The following is a 16,796-nucleotide window of genomic DNA, read 5'->3' as shown; positions in this document are numbered from 1 at the left end:
TGTTGGTACACAGTTTTATGCAGGTCTTCTATAGCCTTTGTTTACCTTTCATCGTTGAAAGCAGGTATTAAAGTCTCCAATTATTAATATTAAAATGTCTATTACTCTCTTCAATTCTGTCAGTTTCTGCTTTACATATTTTATGGATCCATTATTACGTGTGTATGTCTTTACAGCTGTCATTCCATCTTCTAGTGGAATGACTCTTTTCTCATTATCCAGTGTCCCTCTTTGTCTCTTGTAATAATTGTCCTAAAGTCTACATTGCTGGACATTGTATAACTACTCTAGTTTTCTTTTGGTCACTGTTTGCATCTTTCACTTTCAACCTCTTTCTGTCTCTGGATCTAAAGTGAGTCTCAGCATATATTTGGATCATATTTATTTTATAAAAATCCATTCTGCCACTTTCTGCCTTTTAATTGGAGAGTTTAATTCACTTACATTAATTTACTTACTGATAAGGAAGGACTTCTGCCATTTTCCTATTGTTTTCCATATGCCCTATACCTTTTGTGTGCCACAATGCCTCCAGCAATGCCTTCTTCTGTGTCAGATATCTCCCAGTGTACCAATTTTATTTCCTTTTTCCTTCTTTAAGGATATATATTTTATTTTCTCAGTGGTTGCCCTGGGGAAAACTGTTAACATCTTAATGTTTTAAATTAATACCAACTTAATTTTTTTTGATAGGCAAGAAATAGATTTAATTAAGATAGGATGACGCTTGTGAGAGATGCCAGCAGGCAGGCACAGAAGCTCTCCCAACTTAATTTTCAATAGCATACATAATCTTTACCTCCCTTATTTTGTTATTGTAACACAGAGAGTTGAAAATATCATGTAAACCATAAACATAACATATAGATATTATTACTGAACTATTTGGTCAAGTTAAGAGGCTTCAAGCTGGCTAAGGATAGTTAAGAGCAGAGAACTTGATAATGTTCTTAAGATGTAAGAACTCAAACCATACCTTCACTAAAAATAGGGGAAGTAACTACTCCCTTCACCTTTGTGCCCATCCATTTCTATATTCCCAAGCCCTAACACAGTGCCTGGCATGTATTGGACATACTCAATAAATTTGTTTTTTTGGTTTTTTTTGTCTTTTTGCCTTTTCTAGGGCTGCTCCTGCGGAATATGGAGGTTCCCAGGTTAGGGGTCTAATCTGAGCTACAGCCGCCCTCCTACGCCAGAGCCACAGCAACGCGGGATCCGAGCCACATCTGCAAGGTGCACCACAGCTCACGGCAATGCCGGATCCTTAACCCATTGAGCAAGGCCAGGGATCGAACCCGCAACCTCATGGTTCCTAGTTGGATTCGTTAACCACTGAGCCACAAGGGGAACTCCTCAATAAATTTCTTATAAATGAATAAAAATATGTACAAAAATGCCTATCTACTCTTTAAGGAGAGGAAATTTCAGCATTTATTAGGAATCTATTATCTGTCAGGCATTGTGTACATGGTTTAAATATACTGTATCTTATCTAATCCATATAGAAACCCTGTAAGTATCAGCATCCTCAATTTACAAAGAACTGAGGCAAGTGACTTTTCCCGGGTCCCACAGCTGATGCCAACCAAGGTTTAAATCTGTATGTCCAAGATTCTACGGTTGTGCTCTTTCTATCGCAGCATTCCCACCTTATATCCTACTCTACTCTGCCACAGAACAGACCCAGCACGTCCAGGGAGGCTCTTGCTTCCAAACACATAATGAAGTCATAAACAAGAGAAAGCAGCATTGTCTGAAAAGGCAACCAGCTTAAAATTTCCACTGCCAAGAGACCAGATGGTTTCTGGGATGTCTAGTGAAGCTAAAAATACCAACAACCACAATGAATCTGACTTACAAACAGAGAAAAGGAGGAATAGCCAGTGTAAACATGCAGCTGGAAAGCTAGAAGATTTAGTGCTTATAAAACACTGCTTAAAGAGCTTTCAAATGGTAATACAGGATGTCAAACAGCAGACAGCTCATGTTCCTGACTGCCTGCCATCCCTCTCTCTTCTCTCACCGACCCGCACCACATTAGTTTCCTAATCGAGCGCTCAGGTCTGGCCAAGCTGAGTCTCACCAAGACGCTACACGCTGGACAGGATCCTCCTCCCAGCCCCTAGCCTGAGAAACGGGTAAGAGTCTGCTACAGTCCTTCCCTTGTTTACTTATTACGGGGTTATCTGTCCCGTGTACACAAGCATCCTTTATTAAAAGTGTACAATTGAATGATTTTTAGTATATTCACAGAGTTGTTTACCCATCATCAGATCTTTAGACCCTTTCCACCACCTCATAAGGAACCTCACACCCTTTAGCTGTCACTCCTAAACCCTGCCTTCTCCTCCAGTCTAAGCAACCACTGATCTACTTTCTGTTTCTACATAGTTGCCTATTCAGGACATACACTAGTATTTGCTGATGGACAGGGACACTGGCTCCGCAGCTGTGTTTCAAAAGGCCTAGCATCATGAAAAAGGATTGAAGTACCCTCAAACAACGGGATAATGTCACAAACTTGTATTTTTTTTAGAATAAGGTAGGTTATAAATTATTAAACAAACAGAGGCAAGGAAGCTTCCTGTGCAAAGGCAGATCACTTCAAGACACTGATCCAAGCACAGAGCCTTTTGTCACAGGTAGCAGGGCACAGGTTTGGAGTCAGAGAGACTGGGGTTCCAGGTCCATCTCTGTCACCTACTGAGGTGAGACGTTCTGGAGAGAGTGACTTAACTTCTTTGAACTGTATTTTCCTTACCTGAAAATGGACAATAATGTTATAAACCTTACAGGATTAACCTAAGAACTAAAGGAAATGAGGTATGTAAAGTGGCAGGAAGCCCTAGGAAAAAGGTGGGTCCCTGATGCCACCCTTACCATCCGGCTGGGCCCCTCTGAAACGACCAAGGTATTTCTACTTTAGTCTGGCAGAGGGATTACTGACACCTCTAAAACCTGCTCCTCAAGGTCCGCTTCCTCCTTTTCCAGCCATACTCCAGACTTTTAACAAGCTTGGTCCTCTTAAGCAGCTCATCCACTTGATTTGTTTTCATTCTCTCATCCGTCCCCCAACACACACACACACACACACACACACACACACACACACGCTCTGCTCCAAGCCATCGTCAAGCCTTGCTGTGGTTTCAAATCACTACCTCATTTTCTCTCTCAGAGTCTCCTTTATGTTACGGTTTGGACTACTCCCCACATAAAACTTGCTAATTCTAATCCCGAGATTTTTACAGACTCTCTGACTGCCCCCTCCTCTTCATGCCCTGGCCACATTTCCTCCACCCTTTAAAACTCTGCTCTCAGCCACCTGGACACTTCGATTTTAGAGGTGAAAAGAATCTTGAGAAACCACTCGGTAGAGTCCCCTGCCCAGCAACAGGTAGGGCGCAACAACTTGCATTTTGCATGAGACAGAAGGAGGTCAAATGACTTGACTTAAGCTCACTCCACTTCCCTAAGCCCCCCTAGACAGGCTTCCCTACCCTCACTTCCCTGGCTTGCCTCCTTTATGGATTCCAGTCCTCCAGCATCATGTCATTTATGCGTCTGGTATCTGTTAACTGAAAGCATCTGTATTTTCATTTGTTCGTTTTGACACAAGAGGAACAAGTCTGCATATTTCAATTCACTGCAGCACTGGGAGTGACCGGCTGTGCTGGTACCACTGCTGAGTCTGCACTCGGTCTCCGTCTCCCCTTGCGCACGTGCACGCGTGTACACACGTACACACACACACACACACACACACAGCCCTTAGAGTGAGCACACACACTTCATGCAAGGAGCCTTTGGCAGGTCGGAGCTCTCTGATGAGGCGCCTTTGTCCGGGTCACTAGCCTTGAGCCAGGCACCCCTGCTCTCCTCGGCTCCGGGCCTAGCAGCCCTTTTACACCTTGTGGTCACACAATGCCTTTGGCTAAACTGTTGGTTCTTTCTGTAGATGGAAGATGTGGAAATGAAGAATAAGTAACTACCAGAGGACGAGACCTTTTCCTAGCTTCCCCTTTGGTGAGCTCAGGAATGAACTGTGTGAACAAGAGAGCATTTAAGAAAAATCACACATAGTGGGGGACGGCGAAGGCTCTGGCCTTAATCATCTCAGCGATTAACCAAGAACACGTCCCCTTTTCCCTTTAAAAACTTTCATGGCTGAGCAGAACCTTCCGAAGCATTTTGGAGGGAATACTGAGTCTACCATCTCCTCAGATTGCTGGCTTTTTTTTTTTTTTTTTTTTTTTTCCCCACAGCTGCACCTCAGGGATAGGGAAGTTTCCAGGCTAGGGGTTGAAACAGAGCTACAGCTGGGGCCTACACCACAGCCATGGCAATACCAGATCCAAGCTGCATCTGCAACCTATGACACAGCTTTCGGCAATGCTGGATCCTTAACCCACTGAGTGAGGCCAGGGATCAAACCTGCATCCTCAAGACGACAATGTCAGGTCCTTAACTGGCTGAGCCACAATGGAACTCCCAGCATTTGGATAAAAAGCTACCTTCCTCTCTACTAACACTTGTCTGTCTGATTCTCTTCTCTCTCTCGTACTGTTTTTCGAGTGGTGAGCAGAAGGACTTGAGTTCGGTAATATTCATGTCTCTTTTTGCTGTACCCCACTCCGAACTACAGACTCAGCCTTAAAGTATTTGGACACTAGAAAACAAAATAATGTAGCTTATCTCTACTTAATTAAGGCTTAATTATTACTCAGTAGAACACAGATTTTTCTTTTACAAAAATCTATACAAAGGATCATGATGAGTTGTTGCTAATGCATTAACGGGCCAAAGGCAACCATAAGGTAGAAAAGCTTAATGAATGAAGTCCCTAGGACCCCCTCCCTTAAATCCCACATTAATCCTACGGAGTCTAGTCTAAAACACAGCCCCCAGACAACCTGTTTCCTCTCTAGCGCCCAGAGTCCTCTCTCCTAAAGACCCTGTGCTGCAAGTCTGACAATCAGTTCTGACAAAGACCCCTACCTACCCACAAGCTAGCTTTTCAAACATTCCACACTTATTTATTGAGCCTCTACTATGTGCCAGGCACTGTACTAGGTACTGTGAATGCAATGGTGAACAAGTTTTTATCCCTGCTTGCAAAAGATTTAAAATCCAGGGGGGGAGTTGCCGTTGTGGCGCAGTGGGTTAATGATCTAGCTTGTCTCTGTGGAAGTGCCAGTTCAATCCCCAGCCCTGCATAGTGGATTAGGGATCTGGTGTTGCTGCAACTGTGGCAGAGGTTGCGGCTCAGGCTCAGATTCAACCCCTGGCCCAGGAACTTCCATATGCTGTAGGTGTGACCAAAAAAGGAAAAAAAAAATCCAGTGGGAAAATGCACATGAGGGTCTATATGAGGGTCATGGGGGACAAAAGGGGGTAGCGGAAAGAGCCAAGAGACCTCAGTTCTAACTCAGCGTCCTGCTACTCCAGCAGTCTAAAATTTGGCAAGCCACATTTCCTTGCTGGGCTTTATTTAGTCTTCTCATCCATACAACAATGGATTTAGGTAAGACAATATTTAAGGTCCTTTTCAGCTCTAAGGGTTCTAAAGGACGATAACAACAAAAGAGCAGCAACAATACTCACTGAAGCCTTATCATGTGCCAGAAATATCACCAGGCACCATTAACTTAAGATACTTTTGGGAGTTCTCATCGTGGCTCAGCGGTGAACGAACTTGACTAGCATCCATGAGGACGAGGGTCTGAGCCATGGCCTCGCTCAGTGGGTTAAAGATTAGGCACACAGACATGGCTCAGATCCTGTGTTGCTGTGGCTGTGGTGTAGGCCAGCAGCTGTAGCTCCGATTCAACCCCTAGACTGGGAACCTCCACATGCTGCTAGAGCAGCCCTAAAAAGCAAAGAGAGAGAGAGAGAGAAGAATAACAAAAATTATTTTTTAAATTATAGGTCATGTTGGAAAGCCATGATGACTGAACTGAAAACTCTGTCATAATCCCAAACTTCCTGATAGCCAAAGCAAAGAGGAAAAACACAACCGGATGTGTAGCTCTTAGAAAGGACACTGGCCCAACAGAGAAAAATTTTCCAGATTGAGCTTTTAGAATAATTCGCAACCAGGTGTTTTGTTTGATTCTTCTAGTAGTGAAGAGGGGATGAGGAATGAAGGGAAATAAATTTAAACAAACAAACCAGATTAATTCTTTTAAATGAGCATATGTTTTATGATTAACGTAGAAATGACCTTGGGTCATCTATTATTCTATCTGCCTATCTGGAAAAAGTTTCATTTTCAAAGGGCTGTAGAACTGTATTAATGTGCTCAAAAGGCCTCTTTGCTTTTGAATTTTTCAAATGAAAACAGGCTGAGCTGCTGCCAAGACTCAGCCAGAATCTATTGATGGATTTCTTCCAAAGTAATCACCCTATCAGGCTTACCCACTCTATAACTTTCAAGTTTTTAGGCTTAAGAAAGAAAAGTTTATAAAGTTGATAAGAAAAATAAATGCAAATTAATTTGACTTTAATACAGTTGTAAAAAATTTTGAAGGTTTTTCATATAAACTCTCTTTAGGAAATGAACTTGCAGAGAAAACCTATCATTTTGCTGTTGCTCAGCAGATAGAAAAAAAAATGCATTTGAAATATCTCCAAACTATTAACAATGCTAATTCTTTTCTTATTGTCATAAAATATATATATATAAAACATAAAAATTATCATTTTAACCATTTTAAATTTATAGGCACATTGCTATACAATCAATCATCACCACACTAACTCCTTTTTTTTTCATGGCTGTACCCACGGCACATGGAAGTTCCTGGGCCAGGGACTGAGTCCGAACTGAAGCTGTGACCTATGCTGTAGCTGTGGCAATGCCAGATTCTTTAACTCACTGCACCAAGCCAGGGATCAAACACACACCTCTGCAGTGACCCAAGTTGCTGCAGCCTGATTCTTAACCCACTGCACCACAGCAGGAACTCTACTGATGCTTTTTTAATATATCTACCGCTTCATCTCATTGTCAGCACTCACAACCCCACACTGTTTTCCTAAAAATCATTTAGAATTAAGGCTTAATATTTCCTTATCTAAGGAGTGAAACGTGTTGACTAAATAAGAGATGCAATTCGCCGTATTACCATACTCAATTTTCTAACCTAAGGTTCCCATAACATCAACAAGTTATTTCCTACAAAGAAACCCTACCAACCAGATCTAATTAGCTGTTTTAATAACCGTACTCATAATTGAACTCAACCCATAACTTTGGCTATTTGGAAAAGAAAAATGCTGAAATCCAGAAATACATACTGCTGACTGCAAATACATATATATTTGCCATATATATATATATATGTGTGTGTGTGTGTGTATATGTGTATATATATATATATATATATATATATATATATATATGCCATTCCTGAAGCATGCAGAAGTTCCTGGGCCAGGAATTGTACCCATGCCACATCTGTAACCAGAGCCACAGCAGTGACCACACTGGTTCCTTAACCCACTGAGCCACCAGGAAACTCCTGCAAATATTTCTTTTTTTTTTTTTTTTGGCTTTTTTTGCTATTTCTTGGGCTGCTCCCGTGGCATATGGAGGTTCCCAGGCTAGGGGTCTAATTGGAGCAGTAGCCACCAGCCTACACCACAGCCACAGCAACGCAGGATCTGAGCCGCGTCTGCAACCTACACCACAGCTCACGGCAACGCCAGATCGTTAACCCACTGAGCAAGGGCAGGGACCGAACCTGCAACCTCATGGTTCCTAGTCGGATTCGTTAACCACTGCGCCACGACGGGAACTCCTGCAAATATTTCTTAATGATAACATGTTAAGTGAATATTTTCCTATAAATTAATCCCTTTGTGACTCAGTGTTATAAAAAAGGGCAAAGATGGGCCAAGGAGCAGGAAAAGAAGATATATTACAGATATTCCAGAGCCATATATAACCAAAAGCACAACCCTTCTAGGAGGGGTAAGAATATTGGGTTACAGGTAAATGAGCTTGGGCTTCAAAGGGCACACCTGCTTTTTCCAAACTGTGTTCCAGAGAATGTAACTTTGAAAATTTAAAGAGCTATTCCATTGGAGACATAGAAAAAAACAGTTCAAGAGGTAACTTCATTTGGCAAATATTGAGTAATTAAATGAAAGGTTTTTTTTCCTTCAGGAAAAAAAAGCCACACCCTTCTATACAGACTACATTTTGCCCCTTTGGAGAAAAATTTTTCTAGGTTCCTTGCTAGGCATTTCTAAGTAATGACATATTAAACTTACACCCACTTTAAAAGAGTGAAATAACAAGGGTACAGACTGGAATGGTAATAAGTAATTCATCTGTCCAATGTCCACACCAATTAATTGGGGCAACATGGCCTTCACGTAATATTTGAATTTCAATAAAATTTTCTTTTTTCCAAGTCATTTCAAATTATGAGATGTTAATTAATTAAGCAGAGATTGCCTAAAGCAACATCTAGGTGTTTCAGTGGGTATTTATTGTGACTTGATTGGAATTAATGACACGATCTTTTTTCTCTTCTCAGTGGACCCCTATTATAATCATTAAGATAGACCTACTATAAATGGAGAAAAATCCACATACACATTCAGCCATTGACAATTGTTAGCCAAGCAATCTTGAATTTTTTTTACCTTCAGAGGGTATCTATAGTTCAAGCTCATAAGCACAAAGCAAGAGTTTCAACATCACCGTAAATGGTTAAGTACGCTGGCTTATATCTCACTTTTTGGGTCCTAATTATATCCATCAAGCTTCAGGGGCTACAATACAGTGGCTGTTCCACAAATGCCAAATGAATGAATAAATATTCTAGGAAAGGGCATTCCTGAAAGAAGGAGTTACCATCACCTACAGAAGGGGAGGCATTTAAGGGAAGGAGAGGTTTAGTGAATTTTACTCACAGGAATAACAGGAAAACCAGACTATTCCAAGAGAACATATACAAAAAGGATTCAGACGTAAAACCATCAGGGATCGCAATACCATGAACTTTACAACATTCTTAAACTTAGTAGCTTTTTTGTCATATTTATTAGTGACTAGCAAGGAAAAGGGTCCAGGTGTATGTCCATAGAAATAGCAAGAAAGAGACCCACTTCGTCGTGCTGTGTGTGCGAAGAAAGAAAAGCACCTGAGATGGAGTTCCCGTCATGGCACAACAGAAATGAATGCAACTAGTAACCATGAGGTTGCGGGTTTGATCCCTGGCCTTGCACCGTGGATTAAGGATCAGGCATTGCCACGAGCTGTGGTGTAGGCTGCAGACATGGCTTGGATCCTGCATTGCCGTGGCTGTGGTATAGGCCTGCAGCTGTAGCTCTGATTATACCCCTAGCCTGGGAACCTCCATATGCCACAGGAGCAGCCCTAAAAAAAAAAAAAGAAAAAAAGAAAAAGGGAAAAAAAAGGAAAAAGCAAAGGAAAAGCACCCTAGAAATAAGGGTGAGTAATGCCAGCTTTAAACCAAAAAAGGTAACAAAATGGGGTAAAGATGGTGTCTTTTCATACTAAAACAGACAGCATGGCCCGTAGGAGCTCTCCACGAAATGTATGTTGAATTCTTTTGAATAAATGATTCCTTCCAACCTTCTTCCCTTCTTTCATTTCTTCTCTTCTTTTCCCGTATCTTCTCTCCCCGCCTCCCTCCCTTCCTTCACGGAGCGCTTCTTTATTCCTCCATCACCCAACATCCACCCAACTCCTCCCGCCTTTCCCCCTCGGGGCCTACAGAAGTCTGAATGGTCAAGAGACTGCTTGACCAGGGTCTTAACCCTCTTGAAACCTTTCAAGATACATATTTACTTCTAGGCACTGAAAATAAAATCAGCTCTGGCCTCGGGTTCCTACTAAAGGAAAAAGTCCACAGAGAGAATCCATGGAAAATCCACTGTCAGCTGAAGAAGTCTTGGTAGTTTCCTCCCAGGACAGAAAGTTCCACTCTGCAGCAGAGCGATTAGACAATCCTACCGTGAGGATACCAGAAGTGGGTAAATTTTACTTTTCTTTAAAAGTTCAGGTCAGCCCCTTGTTCCTAATCCATATTTGAAAACCAGTCCCCCCTTCTCCCCACTCCCACCTCCCCAAAGGAGCTACAACAGGTACGTTTGCTTCCCCAGCCCCCTTGTCTCATACCCCAAAATGAAAAAACCCTGAGTGAGTTCAGAATCAGTCTCTTACCCTGCCAGGAAAGCTAAGGAGTAGGAGCTGTTCTTGGAAACAAATGCCGACCGGTGTGTCTGTATCATCTTGCCTCGGGAAGGTTCTTCATTCTCTGAATCTGAGAGACGTGCAGGACACTGGCAGGAGACAAGGGAGACAACACTGTCCATTTGGGGTTCCCATGGAACCCCCCATCAGCACTGTTCAGATCTATTACATGCCACTTCTCCCCGAGTTCCAGTCTATCTTGGAGAGCCCCATCTAGATAGCCTCAATGTAGCTCACACTTCATGTATCCAAAAGCACACTCAGTATCTCCCTTCTCTAGGCCCCACTACCAACCCAGCTGGAAGCCTCAATGGCATCCATCACCTTCCTTTCCTTTCTTCGAAGTCACAACAACATTTCTACAGAGGCTTTTAAGCACCCCAACACATCCAAATATTTTATTTACTCTTCCCAGCAAGAAGGGATGACTGCCTGTCTTTTACAGATGGCGAACTGAGGCTCAGAGAAGCTAATGTGCCTACGACGGTGGAGTTAATGAGTAGCTAACACTCGTACTGAGATCCAGAGCGTCCATCTCCGGAGCGCCCCCACGGTACTTCTCCTCTGCTCCACTCCACTCCTGAAAGGTCTCTCCGATTTCACTCTTCTCACGTATGCTCGTGTTCATTGCCTTTCCTTAGATTCTCATCCTCTTCGACCTTGACTGCTTCAATAATCTACTCACAGGTCTTGCTCTCTAGCTTTTCTTTCCTCCAATCCCCTCCACACTGTCAACACACAGAATCCAATCTCTTTGCTGCTTAACTGTTGGTGACTTCAGGATAAAGTCCAATCACCTTCACAAACCTTCACAAAGATCTAACCTTTCACAGTTTTTCTCCGCACAGGGAACTCCTTGAGCTCTACGGCCATCAGGCTACTTTTACTCTCCACATGTACCATCATGGTCTTTCAAAACCCCTTTTCTTTTGGGCCTGCCATGTGTCCCTCTGCCTAAAAGTCCCCTTCCACATTCTTTGTCTGCCTATAAAATACTCATTGGCCTTTCAGAGGCATCTTAAATATTACTTTCTCTGCAAGGGCTTCCAAAAAACCCTTAGATCAGCTTTTTGCATCTGGCTGATACCCATTCACCTATCTTCATTTTATTTTAGAGTCTCTCTCTTTTTTTTTTTTGTCTTTTTGTATTTTCTAGGGCCGCACTTGCGGTATATGGAGGTTCCCAGGCTAGGGGTCTAATCGAAGCTGTGATGTAGGTCACAGACATGGCTCGGGTCCTGTACTGCTATGGCTGTGGCGTAGGCCAGATCCTTAACCCACTGAGCGTGGCCAGGGATCGAACCCACAACCTCATGGTTCCTAGTCGGATTTGTTAACCACTGAACCACAACAGGAATTCCTAGAGTCTCTTTTTGAGTCTTTTCTTTTTTTTTTTTTTTTTGGCCATGCCCACATCATGTAGAAGTTCCCGGGTCAAAGATTGAACCCAAGCCACAGCAGCAAAAAGGCCAGATCCTTAACCTACCAGGCCACCAGGGAACTCCTCTTTTTGAATCTTTAAATTTATGTTTGAAGTTTCTTTTAAATATGCCTTTTGCATACAACACATCATGAGGATTTGCTCACGATTCAATATGAGTCTTCCTTTGAGGGGGGGCAGCTAACCACACTGACCTGCAGCTTCTTCTTTAGGAGTCTAACTTCTGCTTTAGACAATAAACTCTGTGAAAGAAGGTCACCACCTTTTCTTTAAACCTCTAAAACCTCTGCAGAGTAGATAACAGAAAAATGTCTAATGACGAAGCAGTTATCTGACGACTAAAGGACCATCAAAGTTAGAGTTGAGACAGAGGCACGTAAAGTTTCGTATGGCTCAGAGTACCTTGTATTCCTTAAATGCTTTGTTATTCTCTAACCTTGACAGGCAGATATAGACTATGTTTCCTAACAACCTTTGAGAAAGGGCTGAAGAATTATAATTTACAGAGAAGCTTTTCAATTTTGTGGGGTTCTCACTCCTTAGGAACCCTTCACACAAACTATTCGCTGGAAAAACTTCAATAGCACTAACCTATTATCAAATTTTCTGGGGAAAAAGAAAAGGCTTTGACATCAATGGACTCAACAAGGGATAAATAACGGTAATTTCTGTTTATTTAGGTCTTTGTTATGTAATCAACTCAGCACCAAGTATAAGCATGCTCAAATCCCAGCCCTGTTACTGAGCTCGCATTGTCACTATAGGTTAGTTGCTTCATCTTTCTGAGCCTCAGTTTCTCATCTATAAAATTAAGAATACTCTACTACATATATTGTGATAAACCATTAAAAGCATATAATAAATACCTTAGTTAACAAGTAGTAAGTGCTCAACAAAAGACAGATTTTGTTTATATCAATTTAAATGCTATTCATCTTTTAAGAAAAAACTTTACCATTATAATAGATACATGCCAGGTCCCTTTTGATTATTGAAAATAAATATACATTATTATAAATAAATAATTATGTAAACAGAAGGCACCCCCATCCCAATCCCTCTATGTTTCTACCCCCACGAAAGCTGTAGCCATAGATAGGAAAATATTTACTTCTCATCTTTAACTTTGGATAAAAATAAGCCTATAAGAACTATGGATTCCTAAAATGGAAATCTGTGAAGTGATTTTTTTAAAATTTGTACGTAAAAAAAATTAAAAGAATGATAATACCCAGAGTTGGCAAAAGAGGAAATTAGTTTCGCACATCTGTTTACTGCTGGTGGGAGTATAACTATATATAAACTTCCCAGAGGTCAATAAAGAATAAGTACCAAAAAGTCTTAAAAAGTACACTCCTTTCGATCTGGTCATTCCATTTCTAGTAGTTTATTCTAAGGACCTAATGAGACAAGTAGATTTCATCACTGTGGTGGTCTAAGATAGTAAAATATCTACGGGAGATTAATTAAATGAATTGATTACATAAATTCTGCAGTAAAGAAGAATTAGCAGGCCACTAAATAAATATATGGGATTCCTGAAGTTCCCGTTGTGGCTCAGCGGAAATGAAGCCAACTAGCATCCATCAGGATGCGGATTTGATCCCTGGCCCTGCAGAGTGGGTTAAGGATCTGGCGATTTGCTCACTGCCACAAGCTACAGTGTAGGTCACAGACACAGCTCGGATCTGGCATTGCTGTGGCCATGGCTGCAGCTCTGATTCAACCCCTAGCCTAGGAACGTCCATATGCCACACCCACAGACCTAAAAAAGAAAAAAAAAAAAAAGATGTAGGATTCTTTACTTACACGGAAAGACATCCATGACTTAAAACTTATTTAAAAAGTTTATAAAACAGTGTACATACTGACTTACATTTTTGAAAAGGAAAACTATGTTTTACACACACGCATACTCACGCATGCAAGTCTAGAAGGACGTTCACAGGGATTATCTCCAGGTTGTGGGATGACGAGCCATTTTTCACTTTCAGCTTTAAAATCTTTGGTATGACTATAACTGTCTCACCAAATTGTTCTCTAACAATTTGATTATTATTGGTATTAACTGTACCATAACAAATATAAGAAATTAAACATTGTGCCTAATTTATTTCCATTCTTTTTTTTTTTTTTTTGTCTTTTTAGGGCCGAACCTTTGGCATATGGAGGCTCCCAGGCTAGGGGTCTAATCAGAGCTACAGCTGCCAGCCTACACCACAGCCACAGCAACACCAGATTCTTAACCCACTGAGCGAGGCCAGAGATTGAACCTGCAACCTCATGGTTTCAGCGGATTCATTTCCACTATGCCACAACAGGAACTCCTTATTTCCATTCTGAATAAAAGATAAGTGCTTCCAGAGTAAGCATTCCTCCCTCTATTTGAATGCAACTTGATTAACATATATCAAACACTTGTGATATGCAAGGTACTATGGGGGATTTAAAACAGGTTAAGATGAATTTCCTATACCCTATAAATTTACAAATCAAGTAGAGACATACAAACACACAAATAACTACAACATAAGGAAGAATGAAATAAGCCCTATAAAAGTTACAAAGTGGGAGGAGGAAAGTTGAGGAGGAGAAAGAGAGAATGGATGATGGGAATAGAGAAATAGGTGAGGAATCCCTATAGGTTTCAGGAAGGTGACAGCTTTTGAACTGGACATGGAAAGATAAATAGCCTTTCGATCAGTAAGGTCAGTGGCATTTCAATGAGATGAAATGCAAGAGCAAAGATTCTCAGGAGGGCAAGCATAGATTATACACTTGAGGAAAAGCAAACAGCTGTGTTCTCTAGAGTGTGGGGATGTAAGCAAGGATGGAAAGATACGCTAGAATAATTCTAAGAACCTGAATGTTGGTGGGAAGAGTTCTCATTTAACTCCACTGGAAAAAGGGAGCCGCTAAGGTTTTTGGAGCAGGTGGGTGAAATAATCAATCCACCTCTAATCATAATATTCTCTCTATAAAATATAATCCTTCAGCTGGCGTTCTCCTGAGACCAATTTGAATGTGTCTTGACTAAACTAAATGAAATTATTCGTTCAACATCAACATGTCTTAAGACGTATTTAAAGCTAAATTAGCATAATTTGAAAGTCCTCAAAAATATAAAAGCAAACAGAGAAAAAGGCAAAAATGACAAAAATCTAAAACTTGAAGTGTTCATAGATCCAACTTTATGTATTTTTGCATCGAAAATTTTGCCAAGTTGGCTACTGCCAATCAGAATTTTTACTTACTGATTCAAGATTAAATTTCAGTTTGATACAATTAATTTCTATTTCAAAGACTGAAGTGGCAAAGGAAAACATAATTAGAGCAATTTCCCATTCTTCTTATGAATTAATGCTGGAGATCGGTTCCCGGAGGAAACCTGGGTCTGGCGAAGTCAGAGACAGCAGGTCCTTTCCCTCAAAGGACCATGTAGAGATTAAGTTCTCTCTGCCAAGAATGGCTTGTTCTGAAAAGAAATGCCCTTCTGGGTTATTTTCCTTGGGGACTCTAGTGGACAGTCCTGCTGGAGTGAAGAGGCAGAATCTGCAGTCTTGAGAGACCAAGACCGTAAATAACTGGGGCTACGAGAACATACACTGTGTGCCCGAGACGGTCATAGATTTTGTTCTCGCCTTCCTTCTTTCACAGTTCCCAAGAAGAGAGCACTGAGAATACACAAGCATTTCATGTTTGTTAAACTGAACCTTTTATAAGGTGGGAATGAACATGGTTGTTTTTAATAATAATTTTAAAGCAACAATTATTATTACAACTGGAATCAAAAAGCCCTACATATATGCCGAGAGTCAGTAAATACTACCAATCCAAGAAACTTAAGTAATCTCAATTTCTGAAGTTCCTGAAATACTAACGAGCCTGAATCACAAAATGTTTTAACAGATACGACTCTAAAGGTATGTTAAGTACATATAGCAAGTAATAGAAGATGTCTGACCCAATATGAATTACTCAAGAAAAAAAAAACACCTCAATTGTAATCATCCATTAAGCATAATTAATGGGTCCTCCAAAGTGCTTTCTTCTATTAGTTAAATACACCATTTACAACCTTTCCAATAATTTGCTTCTTAAATAAGTAATGAAAAAATTCAGGCAAGATTTGGCCAATTAGAAGTCTATTAGGTTAAGTTTAAACTAAGTATCTAATCTAATATTGAGGACCTACCTTGCAAATAGAACTGTGTTCCTTACAGCATTATGAAGAGCAAAAGGAAATAAAATAAAAGCTTTAAAAGGAAATCTAGTTGAGAATATAACACACACAGAACTCAAATGTCAAACAGCAATACACAGGAGCTCCTGTCGTGGCTCAGAAGAAATGAACCTGACTAGGAACCATGAGGTTGTGGGTTTGATCCCTGGCCTCGCTCATGGGTTAAGGATCCTACGTTGCTATGAGCTGTGGTGTAGGTTGCAAATGTGGCTCACAGCTCGGATCCTGGGTTGCTGTGGCTGTGGTGTAGGCTAGCGGCTACAGCTCCGATTAGACCCCTAGCCTGGGAACCTCCATATGCCGCAGGTGCATCCCTAAAAAGACAAAAACAAAAATGAAAACAAAAAACCCCCAACACATACATCAAAATGACAAAGTAGGCATAAAACTTGCCACACGTGGTATACTACACTAGGGTTTTCCTCTCGTTCACCTTTTCTCCCCACTGTTCCCCTTAAGCTTTCCACAAGTCTTTCTGCCCCATTCATAAATCACTTTCTCCAGCTCTCAGCAGATGCTAAAGTTCTTCACTGCTCTTGAGCTGCACAGTCAAGGCTGTTCCTGTTCACCAGCATAGGTTTTTCACATCCATCAGATCCATGTCACTTGGGCCAAGAGCTGATTTTAAGGCAGGTGTCCATCAGAAAGGTGACCTACTTACACGCTCCAGATTTGTCTTCAGTACTGATGGCTCATCTCTTTTTTTCTGCTCATCCATTTTCTTTTTTCCTATTTCTGTGTCCTCTGGTAACAGCTTGTGAATTGGATCCTCAGAGGTTTTCTCCTCTTGTAACTTTTCTTCTTTTAGCTAAAAATACAAATCACGCCAAAGAGTAAAGTTTTAGGCAACGACAGACTTAAAAACATCTTTTACTAAG

At 41.1% G+C, this 16,796-nt stretch overlaps 1 protein-coding gene across 3 annotated transcripts in view; it reads right to left on the bottom strand.

The window, feature by feature from the left end:
• RNF169 (ring finger protein 169) overlaps nucleotides 1-16,796 on the bottom strand; it is a 105,622-nt gene that overhangs the window by 17,393 nt on the left and 71,433 nt on the right. For all 3 annotated transcript variants that reach the window (XM_047752142.1, XM_047752143.1, XM_047752144.1), the window contains exons 3-4: nucleotides 16,580-16,726; nucleotides 10,205-10,323 (exon numbers count right to left, since the gene is read on the bottom strand). In XM_047752142.1, the coding sequence (XP_047608098.1) occupies nucleotides 10,205-10,323; nucleotides 16,580-16,726 (266 nt within the window). The remainder of the gene's footprint in view (nucleotides 1-10,204; nucleotides 10,324-16,579; nucleotides 16,727-16,796) is intronic.

The sequence above is a fragment of the Phacochoerus africanus genome, chromosome 11 (assembly GCF_016906955.1).
Source record: "Phacochoerus africanus isolate WHEZ1 chromosome 11, ROS_Pafr_v1, whole genome shotgun sequence".
Classification (NCBI taxonomy): Eukaryota; Metazoa; Chordata; class Mammalia; order Artiodactyla; family Suidae; genus Phacochoerus; species Phacochoerus africanus.
This window is presented reverse-complemented; position numbering and strand designations above follow the sequence as displayed.